Consider the following 25,178-nt stretch of genomic DNA (forward strand, 5'->3'; position numbering starts at 1 on the left):
TTATCTGCGGAGACTGAATTGGTGGTGGTAAATAAAAGCGACCTAGGGAAGACCTGTCAGACTGGTTGCTAGTGAGTGTCACGACTCTCTGTTGATACTTCTGGTGGCCAGTGAAAGAACTCCAGCCTCACAGCTCTGCTGGACAAAAGATACTGTGTAATCTCAACAGATTTGCGCTCTTTCAATTAGCAAGCCATGGTGGTTCCAAACCTCATGACGTTTGGAATGGTTTCAAACACAGGGCATCAGACAGAGTATGAAAGCTCTGATATCTGTGAACTCTTATATCTCTCCTGGGCCACGGGTTGCTTTTTTCTAAATGGAACATAAAATCGTATTCAAAGCCATCGTTGTTACACTCTGACAGGATAATTTTGAACTCAAAACCAACCAGTAGCAATTTGCATGAAGAAATCTTTAAATGAATATTTTAACATGTATGTTAAACAAATGAATTCAAACACTGAAAATGTTCACTGCAACTCTAAAATTAAGAGTCTTCAATGGCACATTGAATTTCTTTCTTTCTTTCTTTCTTTCTTTCTTTCTTTCTTTCTTTCTTTCTTTCTTTCTTATTTTTTATTCACACTAGGTAGCAAAAGTGACACGGCCAGAAAATATGAGGAACAGATGGAAATGTGCTTGTCAACTGGAGTTCTCCTTCTGACCAGAGAGGTGTCCTCACTTCTCACCAACAGAAACTTGAATGCATACACTCACTGCCACCACCACTGCCACCAGCAAAGCCTTTGAACCATTCTTTGTAGACATTAAAGCATAAGCCATTTTCAGACTCCACTCACTTTTCTAGATTCAACAGCACAAGGAACTGCTGCATTCTTGGTTACCATATTTCCGTGCCCTAAACCTTTCCTCAAGATCTCACACACTGAGCTACGTAGCCACATTCACTGCTTTACTGCAAAGGGTACAACATGACTGGCACATGTCTGCCACACATCAGCAGGTGAGGGAAGGTCTGGGAACCCCCTCAACAATCAATCAAACAAACAACAACAACAACAAAATCACTCTCACTTTCTTTCCCAGTTAAACACAGAAACAAATGGCCTTTGGAAGTCTCCTTAGGTCCGCTTGCTCCACAGTGAGGGGGTTAATAAAAGGACATCCTGGAACTTTGGTCTGCTATGATCTTTTGCCTCTCTGCTTCTTGGTATGATCTCATAAAATGTAAAGTTTGGTGTCTGTTTCCCAGGCAGTTCTTCAAACCAGCGGCTACCTTAAGAGATATCTGGGTGCTGGTCTACCTCCAAAATTCTTGTCTCCTGGCAAAGCAGTAAGAACAGAGCAGGGCAGAGCAGTGTTTTTCAGTTCTGTAACCACACCTACCACAGTTCTGTGGGAAGCATACCCCAGCCTGCAGCCCAGTTATCCCGTTAAACTAGGCTAGTCCTTGCTGGCAATTACCATGTTTGAATTAAAGAAGCCCTTGGCCACCTGCCTTGTGCCTGCAACAAGTTCCTTTTTTTAAATCCTATTTATCTTCACAGTCATCTATTTGTGTCAAGAAAAGAAGCATATGAGCACAGCATCTGTTACTAGAGCCACAAAATTACCAAATACTTCTATAAGGAGAGAAATAGGCAATAAATCCATATTACTTGTCAGGTGTTTTAGGAGATGGCATTAGTCTTTCAATCACAGTGTCTTGTTTAAACTGAGCATATGGCGTTAACAGCAGAGTCACCAGCACGGTCTGGTCTGTGATAGGGACAGGCACCACAGAAATGTCACCTCTTCAGATCTGGCAGAGGGAAGCAGCCCCTCAAACTAAGTGTCTCCCCGCCCCCAACCCCAACCCCAACGTGCCTATAGTGAAACAGGTCCCTATTGGTTACTTTACTCTAGTTCCTACTGGTTAATATTGGTTACTTTACTCAGCTGCTGCTGCTGCTGAAACCTATGTAAGTTAAGAATCTGATTTTGGGGGAAAAAATCTAACTTTCTCTGGGAACTAACATTAATCATACCCTCTGAGATAGTTACTGGTTTTCTTTCTGGATGCAAGCAACAGGTAGGACTACGTGGTCCTACGAAATTAACCTTGTTGCTCTGTTTAAGTCTGCAGACTCTAGAGAGGTAAGAGTGAAGGCAGGCAGGTGTTAGAGGCCAAGAGACCACATGATAGGCACACCTGACGAAAGATGCAGACAGTCTTTTCAAACAAGCCCTCGCATCCCCCACAGCTCCGGAATCTGAAAACTGGTCCCAAGACATGGCCAGCTCTGTGGCTTGGATCCAATCTCCCCGGTTCCCCGGCCATACACCCAGGTGAGCCGCGCCTGGGCGCCAAGCCCCTTACCTGCCAGGCTGCCCGGTCTCTGGAGGGTGGCCGTGGCATACAGCTCCTGCGAATGCTTGCTGTACTGCTCAGAAGCGTGGACCAGGCGCTTGGTGGGCGACAGGGTGGCGTAGGTGCCGATGGTGGAGCTCAGCTGGTGGATGGGCGAAGAGGAGATGGTGGACTGCACGGTGGGGGGCGAGGTCACGCGTATCGGGGACAGGCCGGCCGAGGACACGACGATGTTGATGGGCGAGCTGGTGCTGTAGGACTTGGCCAGGCGGCTAGGCGACTGCTTGGGCGAGGAGCCGCGCGGCGCGGCATAGGCGGCGCCCTCGGGGGCCGAGCCTCCGCGCTGCAGCTTGGTGGGCGAGCCACCCTGCGTGGTGGTCAGCGGGGAGCCCCCGCGAGGCGGCGCGGGCAGCGTGGAGCTGGAGTAGTAGAGCGCCGCGGCGGCGGGCGGCGCGTCCGGCAGGTGGAAGGCGCTGCCCAGGCTGGGCGCGAACGGCTCCCGCGGAGGCGGAGGCGGTGGCGCAGGCTCGGACCCCGCCAGGTGCCCCGCGCGGCCGGTCGTGCCCTGTGCCGGGAAAGCAGAGAACACGCGCGCTCAGCGGTGGAGAAGCAGCCACCCACCCGCCCGCACGCCCCGCCCGGCTGCAGAGGACAACTTCTGTGCCCAGGAGCGCGGGAATCCAGGCTACGCGTGGAGAGGGGCGCGAACCCACGCCCAGCACGTTTTCAGCTAGGTTCCTTTTCAAGGAGAAAGGAGCGGGCTAGGAGCGGGCGGCTGACTTTAAGGAGAGAGGCATGCCTCTGCTGGGCGTTCGGAAAGGTTTTAGTCACAGAAGAAAAAAAAAATTTTTTTAAAGGCCACCCAACCGGTGATCTCCCAGAACGCCCTTCCTATCTACCAGTTTTAATGAAAACTCCAGGCATTAAACGCTGCCATTATTTCAGGAGGCACACTTTCGACCACCAAAAACTGACTGAATTACGTACTTGGATAGGAGACATAAAAGATGTACTACTGCTGCTTTGCCATTAAGACTTTTTTTAGGCAAGAGGTAAAAAAAAAAAATGCTACGGCACGAGAGTAAGTTTGGTTTTTCAGTGTTTAAAAAAAAAAAACTAGAGGAGACATCAATTAAAATTGTAAACAGTAGAAGCGCGTCCCTTTCCTGGGATTTAAAAAGTGTACTCTAGATGGCTCAGTCTGTCTCCTGTCCCTGGTAAGCTTTTAAGAGCCCCTGCTGTTGTGCCTTCTAACTGAGGGCCAGTTGCTTTCCTTTTCACACAAGAACACAAAGACAAGGGCTGGGGTGGAGTTAGAAAGATCACCGAAGGCATAAGTCGGGGGTGGGGGGTGGGGCGCGGGGCGCGGGGGGGGGGGGGGAGTGGGGTGGGGAAGGCAGTTCCCTCGAATCTTCCTCAGAGACAAATCTGCATTAGAATTAAACACTACGTAGACAACTACTTCCAAAGAGAAGCTCTTAACTTGCTAAGCGTCACCAAGGGCAGGAGAAAGGGTCTGGGGAGTCCCTGGTGTGAAAAGCTTCTATCTAGCATTGCACAGTGTGAGAGAGAAGCTGGAAAATAAGGTTTTGGAATGCTAGGAAGAGAGCAAGGGGCTGGAGCGAAGGGAGAAAGAAGAGCCCATAGATGCTCTTCACGGAAAATTTCAGTTGTGTCTCTGCCCTTTGGGATGGCATTTGGCGAGTGGGAGGCTGGGCACTTGATCTACGCACACACACAGCATTCCAAGTTGTCTCTTGGATGTCAGGAGAAACACTGCGGACATAACAGGGCAACATCAAGATCCTGTATTAAGATAATTTTGGGACTTGAGGAGGCAGTCAGTAAAATCCTGTCTCATGAGATTGAGGAGTCCAGCTTGATCCTAGAACCCACATTTAAGGTGGGGGTAAGGAACGGGGTTTCTTGGTGCAGTTCACTAAGGGAGGAACTTAGTTTAAGTGTCCCTGAGACTCATTGGCAGGCCAGCCACCATAGGCTTTTTGCAGAGTTCAGACCAACGAGAGACCCTGTTTGGGAGGGTAAAGTGTACAGAACCCAGGGGAAAACCCTTGAGGCACTCTTCTGTCCCCGCCTCAACACAGGCACAGGCACGTGCATGCACATACACTCACACATATACGTACAGTCTGAGCACAGCTTTGTGTGTGGGAGGCAACCGTTTGTTGGGAGACATTCTCTGTGGACGGTGTATGTGTGTATTGCTATCACACACATTTGTTTCTATATAATATGTATGTTTAATATACATTTCATAAGCACATTATGTATCCTAATCTGAACTGGGATTATTTTGAGCTTAACAGTAGGAGTAAACATAGAATTCAAGTTCCATGCGTTTGCTCAAACAACAGGACCCGCTCCACAAAGAGACTGCATAGCATTTGCTGAGTAAATGAAGGAGGGAAGTGGTCCATAAACTTGGCCTGGGGTTTTGGCCTTGGGTGTTGGAAGGAGACACAAGCTCTGCAGAACCGCTGTGTCTCCTGGAATCCCATAGCTACGATCTAAACTCCACGTGAGAAATGTGGAGCTGCTCCTTCAGCCTTAACCTTGAGCATGGAACATAGTAGACTGGACTTCTTAAACCCAACCGTAGGTGAAAATTGTCAGGGGACTGAAGGAGAGAAACCTGTTCTTTAGAATCCCAGTCTAGTAAAAGAACAGGTAACGTTAATTCACTAGAAGAGCAACCACCTCGTGCGGAGCTTAATTGCTACCAGATAAAAGATCCTGTGAACAGACTATGGGAGGAGATATATAAATGAGCCCAGAACTGGCGGCTGCTCGGATTGAAGACTTGGGATAGATTTGGCTGTTCATCTCTGCCCTTCAAGACGCTCCTAGAGAAAACCACTTGAGGGGAGGCTTCAGAGCTCTGGCTCCTGCTGAGGCTCTGGGGTCTGGTAAACAACCCCTTGCCCGCCCCCCCCCTGGTTCCAGCTTCGGGACTGATATCCTTAAGATTTTGTTGTTGTATCAATTAATCCTCATTTCCTACTGTTTGGGTTAATCGGGTTATAATTGACATAGGCTCGGTCAATAAGTTGTTAATAAAATATTTTGGTTAAGAAAATTGTGACTACAGGGGACCTTCTAAAAAAATACTTGGGACGGCTGTGACTTTACCCTAGACATTTAATTCAGAGCCACTGAAGGTGGGGCCTAAGCAGCAGGCAGGGGATTCCCGGAATAGCCCGATGCCCAGCACACATGAGAACCAGTTCATTTAAGAGCTGTGGTTTCCAGAGTGTTCTGTCTGTTCAACAGGCAACAGCAGTGTCGCCCCGGACAGAACAGAAACCCTGGCAGAGGCCAAGCTGCCTGTTTGGACAAGCTTTCTGGGAGATGCCAATCCCACCAAACTGTAAGGACCAACCACAGCAGGCCATCTGGTTCTGGGGCTCTGATGTGGGTCCTGGGGTTGGTGATAGTCTTGTCAAGGGCGGTAGACTATTACTGATGTAGAAAATTCTGCAAGCCCACAGACAGTTTCCTTCTGAAGCTCTATTCTGTCTGTTGTTGACTAGGACCTCTGCCACCACCTGGTATCCAGGCAGCAAGTGGTGGAAGATAATGGGGGGGGGCGGGGACAATGGGGACAGGGGAGCACCCTGTTTACAACAAAACTCTTTGTTCTGTCTTCTGTGACACTAACTATGGTCTTTTTTTTTTATTAATTTGTTCATATTACATCTTGATTGTTAGCCCTTCCCCTGTTTCCTCTCATTCTTCCCTCCCTCCCACTTCCCCCCTTCTCCCCTCCCCTATGTCTGTGATTGATGGAGACCTCCTCCCCCTATATATGCTCTTAGAATATCGAGTCTCTTCTTGGTAACTTGCTATTCTTCCTCCGAGTGCCGCCAGGCCTCCCCACCCAGGGGACGTGGCCAGAAAAGGGGCACCAGAGTTCGTTTGAGAATCAGATCTCACTCTCCACTCAACGGTGGAGAATATCATGTTCGTTGGCTAGGTCTTGGTAGGGATTCGAAGTTTACTGCCTATTTCTCCTTGGCTGGTACCTTAGTTTGAGGAGGACCCCAGGACCCAGATCTGCCTGTCATAAAGTTCTTCTTGTTAACTATGGTCTTATAATACATTAACGATGACATTACCAAATGGAGTACTTTGTAATAAGTACTGAGAAATGTAAGTAATTTAAGTGCAGCTGTCCTTTTTGCAGTGGTGGAAGGTTGATACAGAGATATACAAGTGGTCAGAGTGCAAATAATAACTGACTGTGAACTGCTCAGCCCTAAGCCATAGCATTACACTACTTCCTCTCAAAGCTCAGGAATGTCGTGGAAGAAGGAACAGAAAGATTATAAGAGTCAGAGAGCAGGGGGGAATGCTATGCAATAGTGTCTCCTAGACACAACAGGGCCCATTACAACAGCAACTCACAGAGGCTCTGGCTGCCTGCAGAAGACCTTCATAAGGCGAAGTCAGTTCCAGCAGGAATGGGAGAGTACCTCAAAAGGTTCAACATGGGAGACACTGAAAGGTAATTCTTGCTGAGGGAGGAGTGTAGCCCTAGTAGGTTGTCTATGCTCCAGTGGATGTCCCTCCACTCATGCACACACAAGCAGCACTAACTGGACTGCCTTTCTTTTAATCTGTTGGAACGTTTAATCTGAGTGTACTAATTGTGCTGACTATTAACATCTACTGGTTCCTTAAATGGTCCCCAAATATGTAGAGATTTTGGAAAATGCCACATTACTGCTATGCATTTTGAGAGCTAAGGTGTCCAAGCCAAAACAGGCATATAGGAGGATTTGGGTGAAATTTTTATAGAATTTTTAACAAGGGGAAGGAGAAAGTAACAATAACACTTTACGTTCTCTCTGAGGCAGTAAGTGGTGCTATTCACTGTGTACTAAAACATGAATTTAACACAGCCTGCTGTTTCCACGTGTTTAAAAGCCTCCATCACTCAAGCTTCCCAGGATGCTAACCTTACTGGTACCTGTTGAGCAGCATGGCCCCATCCACTTTCTTTAGGTCTGGCAATATCTCAAACTGGCACCTCCCAATATGGCAGTCACTAGGCAGACAGGCTCACCGAGTGCTTTTAATGTTGCTTGTCAACGGAAGAACTGGATTTAGCATGCATATGATTAATCCCGATTTACACAGCCACATGTAACTGAGGGCACCTTATTGGGCTGCACAGCTGCACAAGCTCATCTGCAGCTCATAACAAATGGTCCAGAGGTGCTGTGGTCCATCACAGTGGCTGATGAAGCAATAAATTTCTAAGAACAGCTCATCATTTGCACAAAAATGGGAATCTGGGAACAAGTATCGACTTCTGTTTAATTGCATAAATTCATTTAGTGACTCTTAGCCAGTTTGGGAGACAGAAGGCTGCAGTTCACGTCTACTTTAAAATTCACAATTGATGAGATGGCTTATTATAACTCACCATTGAATTAAGAATAATACACACTAGATGAAAATAACTCAATCCACTCCTGTAGGGGTTCAGCTGTACCTCAAACATGAGTTGCATACAATAAAAATGTAAAATCTAATTTTCAAATTTGGGAAAAAATAGCCTTTTTTTAAAAAAATTGAAGCCTGGACTCCTGCCCATAGTGATATTTGAACATTTATAATCAATGAGAACGAGAAGAAATGTGTCATTGTTGAGGAGGCCCTTAAAGAAAAAGAAAGATGCAAAACATTTCACAACTTGGAGTACAGTCAGCCCTGATGCTGTCCTTGAACATGGTTCTGGATGCTGGTAGGGACCATTCCTTCCTATGTCTTCCTTCCTAGCTCCTTCAGTCAGCCCCAGGACCAATGTTACTTTGTCTCCTGACAAGGTGGGATCTGCTTCTTTGGAACTGAGAAGGAATCAGCTATCAAGAAGGTGATGTGAACCAACAGGTTCCAACAGGCTGGAGCTGGGTATACACTCTGATATATCCTGTTATTGTTGGAAAATCATCAAGAAAAATAGAAACCATAAACTCATATATGCATTTATGAAAGAAATATTTCATCTCTTTGTATGTAAATTTTGATTGAGACAGACTTAGGATATACTGCAGTTATAAATTTTATATTCTATTTGTGTGTGTGTGTGTGTGTGTGTGTGTGTGTGTGTGTGTGTGTGTGTGTGTGCTACTCATTGGTTTATTGTGACTTTCTATGTAACTTTGCAGTGGAGTCATGCCTCTTTGATAGAACTATTTAATAGAGGATATATTTTCCCATCACTACAGAAATATAATTGGATCTGAAAGTTAGGCAATGCACAAACTGCTTCCAAGCAGGCTTCAACTAAACAGAGCCCAAGTCACTAACTAGAGCCAGTGTCCCCAGCACTATAAGACATGTGCTCTAGAAGCAGGCTTTGCAGTTTTTTTGAAGGCAGACCTTTCCTTTGAGATAATGTCATTGTATTCAAGTGTGGGGTATAGTCTCTGGCTCACAAATCTGATACTGTTCTGTTTGGGAAGAATGGAGGCCCTGCAAATATGGTGATCTTAGTCCAGTAGGTTGTATTAGCCTCAATAGTAAACAATTGCTTCATGTTCTTCATCCTGAATCTTCTACAGAAAAACCATGGATGGCAAAGTGGTCACATAGGTGCTGTTTCTTCAAGGCTTGGTGTCGCTTTTATTCCCTTTGCCTGGAATTCTGACAGTATACACAAACACAAAAGCACAGCAAAAGGGACAGAGAAGAAGGTAGAAAAACCCCAGTGCTTACAGCCAGCTCTCAGTGACCACACAGCCTACAAGCTCTCAGGAACCTTGAGTTCCAGTCATGAGTATACCCTGACACTAAGTGAAGCCACATCTTATAAAACAGGTCCCCGATTTATGACAGTCATTGTGAGGACACAGTGAGACCTGCCAAGATTGCTGAAGTGGCCAGCAGGAGCCCAGCTCTGAGAGAGAAGTGATCGCTGCCCAGGATGCTAGGCAGCTGGGGCAGGGAAGTCAGGAATGGCCTGCTGAAGTCACTGGTTGGTGTCCTCCCAAGATGAGTGAGCCTTATGAATTGGCATCACAGTCTACTGCCTCCTTTTTACCGTCTTTTGCCCTTTCTCACTTTCCCGCAATTACACCACATGGGCAGACCTGTCACTTAAGGTGTCCCCCTCTGAAGAGAGCTCTGAATGGTGGTGACTAAGTCTCTGTTGGCAGAAGTGCTTTTGGGTCAGGACAGCCGTCATCAAAGTAAAGGCTGGACATCACATTTCAAAGGAAACAGAGCCTCCACATCCAGGCTGTCAAGAGAGGTGTAGGAATGTGGCCCTGGCTCGCATCCGGAAGGACTTGGGCTGCCATTTGCAGAAAGTGTCTTAACACTGTGTGATCTAAGTGATGACAAAGTGGTGAGACAGTAAACTGATGACTGGCATGCACTCTTCCAGTGACTCAGGGAAGCCGGAATGAGAGACCAGACACTGCAATGACATCTTTGGAGACAATGACTTCTCACTGAGAACCATAAAGTAAGATGATTGTGTAACATCAGTTCTGTGCTAAGTAAACCTTTAGAGACATCTTGTGCTTTCTTTAGATACGTTTGTTTCCTACTCAGAAGTTCACACAAGTATGGACAAAGCCATTGAGTCTCCCACCTTTCAAATGAGAAAAAAAAGTTACCAACTCTAAAATGCAAATGGTTTTACTAAATTATTGTGTAAATTGTAGCTCAGAGGATAAATTTACATGCCCAAATAAACCGTGCCCCCCCCCCCCAATTTACTTTTTGGATTACAAAAGATTTGCTTCTGCATTATTACCATTGTCTACAGGAATCTGATAACGTTTCCTCTGCAGTGGTCTGTAAAAAGGAATGACAACTTTTAATTTCCAAGGAAGAAAACCCTGGTGCTGTATGAAAGATTTGATTTTGGAAACAAGTCAAGTAAAATGATGTGATGCTTGTCTGGTGATTCTCTTGAGGGGTACTGGCTCTGATAAAAACTGATAAATAACAAAGAGAAGAGACAGGTTTTATGCACAGGGCCTGTATTGTCCCTGAAGGCATTTGCTGCCACAGTGGTTGCCATCAGTGGGAAAGGAAGGGCTGGTAACATTGCAAGTCACCGCCCCTGCCACACCTCAGATAAAGGACCAAAAGACCAAGTTATCACCTTGTTGATCAACATGAAGGCAATCCTTACTGCTTCCTCTTTTCCTGAGGGTCCAGAAAGTATGGAAAGTAGTAAAGGGAGCAGAAGAAAGAGAGAGAGAGAGAGAGAGAGAGAAAAGAAGAAGAAGAAGAAGAAGAAGAAGAAGAAGAAGAAGAAGAAGAAGAAGAAGGGACAGAGAGAAGAGGAAGAAGAGGAGAGGGAGGATGGTGGGAGCATACAGCACAGATACTGAGAGGTTCTGCAAGCCACTGTACCCCTAGCAACACAGACAGGAAGCACTGAGTATTAAAATTCCCAACCATTAAATCCTTAGGATGTCATTAGGACAAACATGGTGGTGCAGATCCTTGAATCATTGGATACCATTTTTTTCCTGTCCTTTAGCCTCCCCTTTACAAACTTCGGTAGGGTTGTCTCTAGTAAGTATTCTATTAAGTATCACATATGGTCTTTTCTTTAAGTCCCAAGAGAAAGAAAAGTGGAGAAGAAAATACAATACAGTTACACAAAGGTCCTAGAGACAGTTAATCTAAGTCATACATAGTAAGGGTAGCTTGGTGGCAGTTCTTTTTAAAGCCAACATGAACACTGACAAAAATGTATCACAGAAAACTTTTACTTCAGCATGAAGCTCTGTCAGTACAATTCTAATAATCTAAATATTTGCACAGAAAAGGAAATGTTAGCTTGGAACACAAATACACACTCCCTGCAATACAAAACACTTCTATTGTCAAACCCAGATTAAACATATTTATGCTAGAGAGAGAAAATAGGGGAGAAGCCTTGAAAGCAAAGTGAGGAATGCAGATTTACAAGAAGCAAGCATTTTAAAACTATCTGGAAAAAAGTCTTCCTGCCAGAGTCCCACAGATATGCCAAGGAAAATACGTAAAACAACATGTTTTCTCCTCTAAATGCTGCATGCTGAGTGCATTCTGTGAATTCTCCATGGGGTGCGTTTATGCAAAGCTGTGTTTTCTAAGTGCATCAGTAACTTGTCTATCAAAGTATTAATTCAGGACAATTTATTTTATAATTAAGCAAGCAAGAGGGGCCCTCCTCATGCTGAGACTAACACGATAGCTGACTGTTGGGAACTTTCTCCTCTGCACTGCATGGGGCCTTATGGTCTAGCCTACACTACCTTATGGACTATCCTACACCACTTATACAGTGGTCATCCACTTGTCTGTGTTCCAACAATGTTCTCATTTGTCTTTGGGAGACATAAGCATTGATGTAGTCACAATCATGATATAGCATACGCAGGGATTTTAAGATATGGAGTCAGTATAACATTAAACAGTTAGGCTAGACTGAAAAGAAACAATGACTCTTTTTCTTCTTTAAAAGAACCTGTTGATCTTCTAAAGTGTTCACTATTGTATGGTTTCATTTTCGATAACTGTCACAGGATTCTCAGTTTCCCACAGGCCATTTCCCTAGGATTACAATAGCCAACTTGACTTTAATCCTTCCTAGAAACATGTGAATGGGGGGGAAAAAAACAAAAGCACACAAACAAAAAAACTCTCTTAGTTCCAATACACTTTCCCAGTGTTGTGTCCGCAGATACGTAATTTCATATTTCTCATGTTATTTTGTTTCTTTGAGGAGTGAGTTGGTGGATGATAGTATGTTGAGATATGAGAAAAATTCATTTTTCAGAGTAGTTCTTTTATGCCATAAGTTGTGTGCACAGAATTTCAAGTAACACACAGGACATTTTGCATGCGTAGAAGCAAGCAAAACCTGGGGGCTAGCTAACTCCTTGTTCTCCAACCTATTGAGAATCTGGTATGGTATAATTATGGTAAATCTCCCTGGTTCTGGCAGAACCCGGTAGATTTCGGTGGATCCTGGGCTGGTTACTGTGGGGGTAGAAATAATTTTCTGTATGTGAAGCACTGCATTGAGTCAAACTAATGGGGACTTTTTATGTCATAATATCTTCCAGGACAATCCTTCTACACGTCAGCACACTCTGCTCAGGATGCTTCAAAGTCTCCTGTTGCACTGCAGATCCTCGACTCCTGCTCTAGCTGCCCTGACCTATGACCTATGTGTTGTGTTGTTCGTATGCCAGGCCACTATACCTGGAGGCCACTGCACACCCCATTCCCTATATAGCCATGAGCCTCTCCTATGCGTCCTTGCCCAAATATCCCCTCCACAAAGTTTCATAGTGTTTTACTTTCCTGTGAATACCACCCTGTTCTGTGTCCATATCCTTCCCTTACTGACCCTCACCTTCTAATATTTTATGAATTCTATGCTGTTTGCTTATTTGAAGTATTGATTTCCTAATTTCCATGCCTACTGCTAGGATAAGGGGTCCCCAAGGACTAAGGGCATGTCCTGTTTTCTATACTTCATCATCTTAAGAATATAGGCTCATGACATCAACAGGCGTGGAATAAAATGTCTTGATGAAGCAATGAATAACCAGGCAACAGACCAAGTGAATGGGAGAAAGCTCGAGTCTATGAGGACTACTTACAGGAGCCAACTAAAGGGCCAGAGTTGGTGTAGAAAAAGCAAGCAGACACAGAGCAGTCATCCACAGGCTGCTTAAAAGTTATGACAAGTGTGCAACTTGGATGGGCCGAGCCTTTGTGATGGAGAAAAGAGAGCTATATGTAAACGAGGCTACATCTTTTCCTGGAAAGGATGTGACATGTGCTGGGGCAAGCTGCTCACCTGCTGTCCTCCTGTTCTACTTCATGAATTCACCTTAGCATGTGAGGAAGGTGTAGCTAGCAACACAAGAGAACTGTCTGACAGCCACTTCTGTGACTGATGAGACTGCGAGATGGACACAATGAGGCTGTGTTTCCATCTCCAAGACCTACTGCAGAAGTGGTAATGGTTATTCAGTGACCTCCCAGGGGCTGGGTAAACCAGAGCCATTCTAGAGATTGAAAGCAGGATCTTAGACATTGATGACAGTACTTCATCTTCACACTGGGGTGATGGGGGAATGGTCTGATGTATTTTGATGATAATTAACAAAAAGCCATCCCACCTGGACAGGGCAGATGAGATAGGTTCTTGGGCTAAAGTTCTCAGGCTTGAAAAGAGAGGAATTCTGGGAAGAAGAAGAAGAAGAGGAAGAAGAAGAAGAAGAAGAAGAAGAGGAAGAAGAGGAAGAAGAGGAAGAAGAGGAAGAAGAGGAAGAAGAGGAAGAAGAGGAAAAGAAGAAGAAGAAGAAGAAGAAGAAGAAGAAGAAGAAGAAGAAGAAGAAGAAGAAGAAGAAAGAAGAAAGAAGAAAGAAGAAAGAAGAGAGTCCCAAGGAGAAGGGAAAAAAGGAAGGCTGCCATGGGTTAGATGGAAAAGAAGCACATGTCTGGCATGGATGGAGATTTGGCCCAGATGAAGAACATCAGCAAGTATTTGGGATTATAGATGGGAGGTAGCTTGATAGAAATTATTAGAAGCAGAGGGCATGGGATTGGTAGTTTAGAGGATTGCTATCTGCCCTGCCCCAGGTTAACTAGGGCTATTTTAAAATATAACAAATGTCTATGTCTTGATTGAAAGCTAGGCCAGCATACTGATAATACAGATAATATAAACACAACATCGGGTATGTTTGTGAGCCAGAGAGAAACTGCTCATGTCACCGAAGAATCAACAGAACAAAGTGACAGCCTGCAGACTGGGAAAAGATCTTCACCAACCCTACATCTGACAAAGGTCTAACATCCAAAATATATAAAGAACTCAAGAAATTAAACACCAACAAACCAAATAACCCAATTGAGAAATGGGGCTCAGAATTAAACAGAGAATTCTCAACAGAGGAATATCAAATGGCCGAGAAACACTTAATGAAATGCTCAACCTCCTTAATCATCAGGGAAATGCAAATCAAAACAACTCTGAGATTCCATCTTACACCCATCAGTATGGCTAAGATCAAAAACTCAAGTGACACTACATGCTGTCGAGAATGTGGAGAGAGAGGAACACTCCTTCATTGCTGGTGGGAATGCAAACTAGTACAGCCACTGTGGAAATCTATCTGGCGCTATCTCAGAAAACTGGGAATAAAGCTTCCTCAAAACCCAGCTATTCCACTCCTTGAAACATACCCAGAAGATGCTCCAGCACACAACAGAACATTTGCTCAATCATGGTCATAGCAGCCTTATTCATAATAGCCAGAACATGGAAACAACCTAAGTGTCCCTCAGTAGAAGAATGGATAAAGAAACTGTGCTACATTTACGCCATGGAATACTACTCAGCTATTAAAAACAAGGAATTCCCAAAATTTGTGGACAAATGGATTGAACTATAAATTATTGTAATGAGTGAGTTAACCCAGGAACAGAAAGAGTCAAATGGTATATATTCACTTATATCTGGACACTAGCCCAAGGGGCATGTCCCATGAAAGTATTCACTTACCAGGAAAGTGGATCAGATGGGAGAACATCCTATTGGGACTCTAGGTGAGAGAAGCATGGGAGAATGGGGAAATAGAAGGATCCAGAGGGTCCTAGAAACTTACAAGAAGAATATTATGACAGGCGGATCTGGGCCTGGGGGTCCTGCTCAAACTATGGCACCAACCAAGGACAATACGTGCAGTAAACTTCGAACCCCTACCCAGATCTAGCCAATGGACAGGACATTCTCCACAGTTGAAAGGAGCATGGGGACTGACTTCCACATGAACTCTGGTGCCCCATTTTTGACCACGTCCCCTGGATGGGTTGGCCTGATGGCACTCAGAGGAAGGATAGCAGCCTACCAAGAAGAGACTTAATATCTTATGAGCATACACAGGGGGAGGAGGTCTCCCTCAGTCATAGGGGAGGAGAGTAAGGGGAAATGGGAGGGTGGGAGGAATGGGAGGATACAAGGGATTGGATAACAATTTAGATGTAATATGAATAAATTAATAAAATGTATTAAAAAATAGAAATAAAATCTTTAGAGAGAATTAATAAATACATTTCAGTTGATCATTGCTCTTACTCAGATTATCATTAGCCACAAATTGGGATTACTAGTCATTGTAGCATTTGATAACAACAGGACACGCAAAAAATTAATCTCTCTTGAAGGAGGGGTGTAATACCCTTTAGAATATTGACAAGAATATTTCACATGGGCTTTGTAAAGCCAATAGATCTGAGTGAGAAGTCACTGAAATGGTACCTGGATGCTCTGTCCCCAAGGGTGTAATACTAATGGGTTAAATTGCTAGTTTTCTGCTTCAGCATTTCAGTGCTAATGCTTTGAAGTTAGTTATAGGTCCTATGGAGTATTCAGCAAACCAGCTGCTCACATACAGCACACAACTGGAGTTCTCCATGTGTCCAATCACCAACAACCGCTGAGCTTTCTAGCATCGAATGGTCAACTCCTGGCATCTCTGCCGGGGAAAGTGCGTTAGTCCACCAGTGGCTAGCTTGAGTCTCCAGGCTTCCTGATCCCACCTTTCTACTCCACAGCACTGGACTCCCATTGAGGTTATTATATCTTGAGCTTTCACACTCACTGGTGTCTTCACACTACAACTCCGATGACTCCAAATACATAGCTGTGGCATCTTTACAATGTAGTAACACTCTCTGATTAAACTTTCATGGAAGGCAGAGAGCCAAGCATTCAAGCCCACGAAGTGCTTTATAATTCTCTTTTATCCACACATTGTTATAGCCCAGCACACAAGAAGGTAACATTTACAAAAACCACAGCTGGCAAGACAGTTGCTTGAGGAAAGAAGTCATTTTAAAATATAATTTTCAGAATGATTTTTAACTATAAGAAATGAAATGCTCAGTGCCACTTGATTGCTACACTAGACCACTCTAACCTAAATCTCTCTACATACATTATGTGGGTGCACATGGCCTTCGAGCTCCTACTGCTACACAGAGGAGAGCCTGCCTTCTAGCACCTCTCAGGAAATCAGCAGGAGAGACAGATGGGCTAGAGGCTTACAGGACTAAGTGATGGGCCCTGGGCCCTGGGAATGATTCCTGGTAAATGTGGCACTCCCTAAATGTCTAAGACACAACCAGCCTTCTCATTTAAGAGTTGGGGGTTGTTGGTCCTTCATTCCGGGATCAAAAGCATAGAAGGTCAGAGTACCGTATATAGCTGAGAATATGTTCAATGCTTCATTAAAGAAGATAAGCCTGGAGTATATTAATTTTGGTGGATTTATTTAGTATATGCTATACACAAGTCATAAAAACAAAAATGTTACACATACATACATACACACATATGCACATGCATGCGAGATTTTCTTTTATGTGATATATAAGTTTTCAGAGGAGAATGTGTGTTTGTGTGTTCCTCTGTGAGTGTCATTACACCTGGTTCTTTTAACCTAGTTGTTTTTAACTACAGATAACAAATTTGTCCAGTGAAACTGTAAAAATACATGCCTTAAAGAAAAAAATTAAGCATATACTAAAAAATGTGACTTGACAAAGTGTAACTATTCCTAAGCTAAACACAATTATCTACAGTCTAGTTCTATACACTTGATTAAGAGTTATACTGCTCCTTGACAGGATTAAACTTCAAAGAATAATTGCATGACTTTTTTTTTTTTTAAAGAATAAAGACTATTGACTTTTCCGAGGTGAGCTCAGAAATTCAGAATGCTTGATCTACTGATATCATAGATAGATGCAAATATGGTAACTATATTCCCATTTGCATATTCATGCAGTTACATACACACAATGTGATCAAGGACTCACAGGCGTTCCTAAAGAAAATGTTTCCCACTTGACATTACTCTCCACTCATATTTTGACTTTTCTTTCCTTCCTTCATAGCAAAGGGCCTTTTGTGAGTTGTACGACACACCCACAGAAACTGTGTGGATCCCGCGTTCCTTGTGTCCCCCCTGAGTGCACCCACACAAAAGAGCAAAGGGTCCTTACCTGGCTGAAGCTCTGGCTGGCAGCTCGGGCTTGCGTGCTGCGTGCTGGGAGCTGAGAAGGGGCTGTGTCACCCAGGGCCAGGGTCTGGTTGCTATGGTAGCTGGCCGGATACTGGAAAGACCCTTCAGGTTTGGAATTGAGCTGAAGTGCACTCTGGGAGAGCAGGCTGGGCCCTGCATTGAAAGTCATTTAGAGCAGTCAGTGACAGTCTCAGTGAAGCAGAAATGACATGTATTATTTATTGAGAGTAGCCTAGAATTATCACATGCACATGATTCCAGCCATCTATGCTTTGAGTTCTGAGAACTAAAATGACCCATGTAATTCGGCTTCAAATCTCAGATGAGATTTTTTTTTTTTCGTGGCTTAAAAGTTCTCCGAGGAGTAGATTTTTCAAATGATCTCATCCTGACCTACATAGAGATATTTCTTATGAGGCAAATTAATCAAGTAGTTATTTTTGGGCCAGACAATATCAGAAACATTTAAAATAATGTAAAAAAAAATCCACCTTTTTATACATGTTAATTGCATTAATATAATTATATCTCCCACTTCATGACTGGCATACTAAAGCACTCAAAATCTTCAAGCTGGTAACAGATTCTATTGTAAAAATAATGATGTAATACCATAATGCTGGCGAGAAGACTTTAAAATATTAATAGCTGTTCATACAATGTAGGATTCACCCTGGTCTCATGTGGTCTCTGAGGGCTAGTTATCTTTGCCATCACAGCTCAGCAGGAGAACAAAGAGAAAGATATGCTGTTAAGACCCATGCTGTTAACATGGCGTGCATTATAGACAAGGAGAAAGGATGGCCAGATCCTGGCCTTAAGAGATAGTTACAACTTGCGAGTTTGGCTTTACTTTCTTATATTCTACTTAAATGGAATTCTTGCATGAAATTGCACATTTTATTTTAGGGAAAAATATTTATTTCAAAACTCAAACTCAATATTCACTTTAGGTATTTAAACCCTCAGGGAGAAGTTAGCATGTATTTGCTAGTTTCCCTCGCGTGTGTTGGAGAGATGGTTGGTGTAAGAACAGTGGTAGGCAAGAACTTGTCAATACAATTTTCTTCCTGTTTCTTAGCAGCACGGTACAAAGCCAGTTCTTCATTCATGCAGAGTAATAAAACACAGGATCTACAGGACAGCCATGGAACATTCTTCATACTTTCTTTCCTTTCAGCCATGAAACATTCTCGATACTTTCTTTTCTATCCTTTTTAAGATAACAGTATTATTTTGGTAAGCGGGAAATCACTGGATCCTCACTTGTCTCTAATTGTGATGTTCTCTTTTAAATGAAATCCTAGGTGTGACAAGAACCATTTTTGCACAACTACTACATGTCTATTTTTAGTAGTATTTATTCTCATGAGCCTTGTTGTTTACAGTCTGTCTTTCCCCATTCCCTGCTGGCACTTCTAAACATCACGAGTATATCATTTAAAATCGTGGTTCCATCCAGTCCCAATTTTATCATGAAAGGTATCACAAAAGCAGAACTGCAACTTTTTCTTTTTCTTTCATCGTTTAACTTAATTTATTCAGACTACATCTCAATTGTTATCCCCTCACTTGTATCTTCTCGTTTCCCCCTCCCTCCCTCCCTCTTTCATCCTATTCCCTTCCCCTAGGTCTGTGACAGAAGGGGACCTTGTCCACCACTATAAGATCACAGCCTATCAGGTCTCTTCCTGGTAGCCTGCTTACCCTTCCTCTGAGTGTCACCTGATCTCCCCACCAAGGGGAAGTGTTCCAATAGGGGGCGCCAGAGTGCAACTCTTTTTCTTTTAACACAAAACACAATCCCTAGGAAACAGTATACACCAGGAAATTGTGTTTTAAACAGCTGGCCGAAAGACCATGTAATCTGCTTTGATGGTACTACAAGCTGAGTCACCAGACCAATGATGCCTCTGTGGAGCGAAGCATCCGCTTCATTCAGAGTAGCAGGAGTGCACCGCCCTGACTGCAGTGGTGGAAGCTCCAGGCACAGCAAAGTCAAGAGCTGGTCTCTAAGCTCTAGAACACAGGCAGGCAGAGTTCAGGAAAAGCTTTCAGAAAGCAAGTAGAAAACTCTGGGTCAGTGAGACACAGGGGCTAACCATGGAGAGGAGACGATGTCCTTACTGGAAGAGCAGTGCTGAGTTTTGGCCAAGTGCTTAAGTCCTGGTCCTGAAAGAGGAGCACAACTTTATGGAGAGAGGGAGCACAGTGAGAGGGCAATGCCTTTTCTTGTTAGTTACTGATACAGGGGAAACAGGAAGCTTTGCACTGTCTTACTTTTGTTAATTCATTCAGGAAATTAGATGGGCACATAGCAGCCTGTACTGGGCACGTCGGCCTCCCAAAACAGTGCAAGGACAAGGAAGGTTAGAGCAGACATGGCAACAGAGTTGGAAATCTTAGCAAAGTAAAATAAAAGAGAACCTTTGCTTTCACATAATTTAACATAATCCATAAGGCAAAATGGTCACATGTTCCAATTATTTGCCTTTCAAGAAAGTGTGTCAATTTGCTCCAATGAACTTTCCTGAGTAGCAAGTTAACTGAATTTTGTGTTTTATGAATAGATTCATACAATTATCTCTGGAAATGTACAAATGTTGTTCATGCAGGATTTTCAAATAACAATGCAAAGTTCTTTTGCAAAAAAAAAAAAAAAGAATTTCAATTAAAACTGTGGTTTATCTGCTCCTGAGAAATGCATCTCGGGGTGATCAAATCTGCTCATCTTTAACAGAATCAGTCATGTATTTGATCAATACTCAATGAAAACAAATCAAGACTCCCTATCTCATTATCCGCTAAGACATCTCAAGCCCTGAAACCAAGATGTGCTCTGACAATAGTAATTGCACCAACGAGCAGTATATCATAGCATTACAATGCTGGTACATCACCTGCCAAGGACAAAGCAGTCAGGACAACATCCCAGACCCTGTGTGCATCTTACAGTGACTTTTCCCACTGTTCATTAAGCTTCAAATCGCAAGATTTATTTATTTTTTTCCAGTTTTGGTGAACATGAGAATATAGTTAGAAGATAGTTTTTTTAAAAAAATCATGCAAAATCGCTAAATCACTTTATAATGGAAGTCAGATTTGCATACAGATCTCCATTAGCTGATTAATATGACTGTGCATGGAGGCAGAAAATATAAATTTGCCTAAGATTTTTAAGAAATTTAGTGTAGGGATTTAAATTCTATTTCTCTCTCTCTCTTTTCCCTCCAGAACGGTTGGATTTATATGTAGGCTTGCTGGGGCTAGAGGCAAACTGAGGCAATGATGTGAGAAAATGGAGGGTATGCGCCAAGGATGATGGTCTGATGTGGAAGGATTTAGTGAGGGAACGGAGGACATTTCCCCCCCTTAAACACTCACGTCTCGTGCACACATCAGCACTTTGAGGACAAAAAGGTCTTACAGAATTGACACCCTCTTCCTGCAGAAAAAACCCTCAATTGTCAGCTCATCATATTTCCCCAGTGAACTGCTACTTTCAGGTCCCACCAGGGACTGGGGTAGGCTCAATGTTTACTGCTGGGGCAGCAAAGTCAACCTCAGTAAATACGAAGGTTGAAATCTTATTTTTTTTAAACATAGCTTTTTAGATCCACTCACAAGTTATATCAACATAGACACTATACTCCAAGTCCATTTCCCATGAAATTAACTGGGTGCTCTAAGAATATCTGTGATCATACATGGTTGATGTTTGCACAGGTTTAAAGAGACCTTATCTGGAATTTTCAGTTCTTGCCTGATTTAGCTGAACATCTGTCCCAGATACATTAATTCCTAATTAAACCACACAGTGTGCAATAATACAGAAAGGCCAGAGGCCTCCTAAATGACACTCAGAAGCCATCATTTAAGTCACAAGCACGCTAGCAAAATGATAGGATACTTGCTGAAAACAATCAACCCGGAAGCAGAAGTCAGCAGATGTGGGGTTAAATCTCCTACATATTTACACAGCCATAGATGCAACGGTGGTGGTGGTGGTGGTGGACAGTGCTAGCAGGTGCTCTCTCTCTTGGGTCCCAAGGACTGTACCGAGCACATAACATCTATTAACAGATTGAAGCTTAAAACCGTCTCAGCAAAGAATACCTATCAATCCCTCTGCTACTGAGAGTAGCAACGTGTTCCCTGGCTGGAGTGATGTGGTCCATGTGACATCAAGGATCATACATTGCTGTCTGGCTTCAGGACCACTCCTAAGGAAGGCCTTGCATTATTTTGCTGCTCCACATCTTAATTTGTCCAAAGATGAGTTTTAAGATTCTTCACAGAATGCAAGATTTTAATGTGAATTATTTTATGCCACATTATTGTTTATTATCATTATCACTTTTTTTTTTTTTTGGTTTTTTTTGAGACAAGGTTTCTCTGTGTAGCCACTGCTGTAGACCAGGCTGGCCTTGAACTAACAGTGATCTGCCTGCCTCTGCCTCCTGAGTGCTGGGATTAAAGGCGTGCACCACCACGCCCAGCTTCATTATCACTATTATTTAACTACTTGCTCAATCACAGAGCCACATGGTCTGCTAATAATAAGGCCCTGACTGGGATTTGTCTTCCTGGAAACTTGTTATACTGTTGTTTCACATTATTACTTATCGCTTTGTTTCAACACCCTTTATGATTTTTTTTGGATGCGTCGTTTGAATGATGTTGCAATAAAAAAGAATTACAAACAAACATCTATTGTCACATCCAAGAGTTGAAAAGCTAAATGTGTTGGCATCAGGAGAAAGTTGTTCTTGTTTTCTCAACCTGAAATTTCTTTCTCTGCTAACTGTGGAGCTTATTCTCAAATGTCAAGTGTGTAAATATCACCTCATCTATGCACCTTGCCCTGATCTCTGACTGCCCAGGGAAAAATTAACCCCGTCCTGTCATGCTACTAAGACCCACTACAAAAAGTTTTAACAGTCTATCAGATAGATTCATGAGTACTGTTTAGTATAATAAAAGGTTCTTGGAAAAATGCGATGAAAGCTGAAACTATAGAAACATGGACGCTCCCTCCAGTGGTAACATGGGTTAGCATGTGGTACTTTTAGGAAATGGCAGACATCTAAATTGATAGTAGGACCATGCTTTGATGCTTACTGATTCAGTCCTGCAGTTTGAGAAGATGGTGGGAATTCATCTACAAAGTTAAAGGCAACTTCGGACTCTAATGGAACTTGGCTCATGTAATATTTTATGTCTTTAATAATTTCCCCAGCAATTTAAAAAGCATATTTCAATCATACATATATGCACAGAAGTGTGGTTGTGAAAGTCACCTGTAGAGGAGTGTGAAGACTTGAGAATAAGGACAGGTCTCCAAAGGCCGGAGTTTATACCACTAATTTCAAAGAATTATTTACCGTTGTTTAAAATGCATTAAGAGAAACAAACAAACAAACAAACAAAAGACCTAAGAGGATTGGCTTTGAACAGACACCCAAAGGGAAGGGATGATTTGTGAGACTGTTAATTTAGGACAATCAACAGAAAAATTAAAATGCAAGTGATGCCCACTTTCAGAAGGCTATGCTCGCAGCTTTGGCTAAATTTATGATTATCAGGAAGAATAGAAACATGATACATTCTGACTGTTTCTTAAAAACTCATTTTTATGCAAGCCATGAAAAATAATACTGCCAAATCTCACACACATCTGTAACAATGGAGAAATTTGTATTTATCCCTGCCTTCTTTTTACTTGATTTTTGGATCAAGTAAGAACATTAAGAATGATTTGAAGACAAACTTATTTAGTTTGTTTGTTTGTTTGTTTTTACATGAAAGTAAACTCTTACAACAATACCAATTAAAGGGGTGGGGGTGAGGTGGGGGTGGGGTGGGGGGACGGAGGGGAGGACTTGCCTAACACCAATAGTAGGTAGGGCTGAGCGAAATAAATAATGTGCTTATGTATCAAGGATCAAGGTGTTATTACAAATTACAAACTAAAGGAGAAAACTGACAATTATTTCCAAGATTATTATGGTCGTAGTAATCACAGATTGTTCTGCAGAATATAAACACGAAATGATTTTAATAATAAGCCGCATATTCTTTTTATCTATAGCAGAGGCCTTCTTTGGGTTCTAAGAGAACCACTTAGAAGATGTAGTTGGCGGAGCTAAACTGTTTTTTTCTCCCCGAGCTTCATTAGTCACTTGGTTATGAGTTACCATTTGGAGAAGTCTCAGAGAGGAGGCTCCCAACCCCCACCCACCACCTCAAGACAGAACTGAAGACAAAATTCCCAGGGCGTGATATACGGAAAGGCTTAGAGTGCACTAGGCTGCTCTATGAGCAGAGAAGCATTTACATTTCATCTTTGCCTCCATATCCATAGGTATCCAGAATACACATTACGCCTGCTCAGTTGATTCCAATATGCAAAATGATTCATGTGAGAATTAAAACTCTGAAGGTCCCAAAAAGACTGAATCGCACACACATACACTTCAAACTGACTTAAATCCAACAAATGCTGCTGTCCTGTTGCTTTTGCAATCTTGACTGATGCAGACCCATAGGCCTGATGTTGGTAAGGGTCTCACATAATGCAATGTCTGTTTCTTTGATCTGTACATGAAAGAGGGGACTGAGAAGGGGTATTTGGTCAAAAGCACAAAAGCCAAATATGTAACTTTAGTTTGCAATGCTTTGCTAAGGAATTTTACAGCTCCTGGAGTGTAACCTGGGAATAGTGTTTTTATTTCACATTCCAGTTTTCAAGTGGTTCTTTACAAAGGTTTATCTTCTGATTATTTACTCTTAGGTAGTTCTATTCTATAATGAGAAGAAAAAATAAAATCTACATATATGTTCTTCTAATCGTTAATAATCTAATGAGTGCAGACACATCTCTGAGTACCAATCATCTTGAAAAAAAAATGGAAAATCAATGGAGGCCGGTTATGAAAGAAACAAGACTTAAAATTAATCTAAAAATGGCACAGCCAGTGTCTGGGTTGTTCTGGCTCATGATGATGTCTCATAATGGTGGACTTGTCCTAGGGGTGCACATGGCTGTTGGTGAATCTGTCCCTATTTCCTATGATATATCTTGTCATATCTTACTGATGCCCTGTCATCTCTCAATTCTAGGGGCTCTCAAAGTTTTGGTCTCCCAAACCATTGTGCCTTTATACATTACCTAGGGCCTCCATCCACCAGCTTTTATTGACCCAGATTACATGCAGTGACATTGGTGGAATATTTTTAAAATTTTTGATTTATTATAATTTATTCAGATTACATCCCAGTTGTTAACCCCTCGCTTGTATCTTCATATCATCCCCCCCCCTCTCTCCTGCCCTATTCCAGTCCCCTAGACCTCTGACAGAAGAGGACTTCCTCCCCCACCATATGACTACAGCCTATCAGGTTGCATCTGGATAGCCTGCTTCCCCTTCCTTTGTGAGCTCCCAGGCCTCCCCACCAAGGGGAAGTGATCAAATTGGGGGCACCAGAGTTCATGTCAGAGGCAGTCCCCACTCTCCCCACAACTGTGGAGAATGAGCTGTCCATTGGCTAGATCTGAACAGGGGACTATTTAAGCCAGAAGACTCCTCAGCCTTCTGTTGTAGCATGGATACCACCCTATGCCCTGTGGTCACGGGAAAACACCCTGAACTGTCACGTGGGAGAAAATAAAAATCATCGAAAGGCACTTGATCTCTTAGCATTGTCGTAAAGAGCATTTGACTTTGAGGGTTCTCTGTACGGTTCTTGATGCACACCCTGTTCCAAGAATTCCCAAGTAC

General features: G+C 43.0%; 1 protein-coding gene across 5 annotated transcripts in view; it reads right to left on the reverse strand.

Moving 5' to 3' along the window:
• The window catches only part of CTNND2 (catenin delta 2), an 836,853-nt gene that overhangs the window by 380,634 nt on the left and 431,041 nt on the right, over window positions 1-25,178 (reverse strand). For 4 of the 5 annotated variants that reach the window (XM_084781517.1, XM_084781518.1, XM_084781516.1 and 1 more), the window contains 2 exons: window positions 17,378-17,550; window positions 2,324-2,879 (listed from right to left, as the gene is read on the reverse strand). In XM_084781517.1, the coding sequence (XP_084637643.1) occupies window positions 2,324-2,879; window positions 17,378-17,550 (729 nt within the window). Of the gene's footprint in view, window positions 1-2,323; window positions 2,880-3,301; window positions 3,423-17,377; window positions 17,551-25,178 lie in introns of those variants that run through there. The other variant, XM_084781520.1, reaches the window with a different exon arrangement.

Source organism: Acomys minous (genome assembly GCF_964271855.1).
Source record: "Acomys minous genome assembly, chromosome: 5".
Taxonomy (NCBI): Eukaryota; Metazoa; Chordata; class Mammalia; order Rodentia; family Muridae; genus Acomys; species Acomys minous.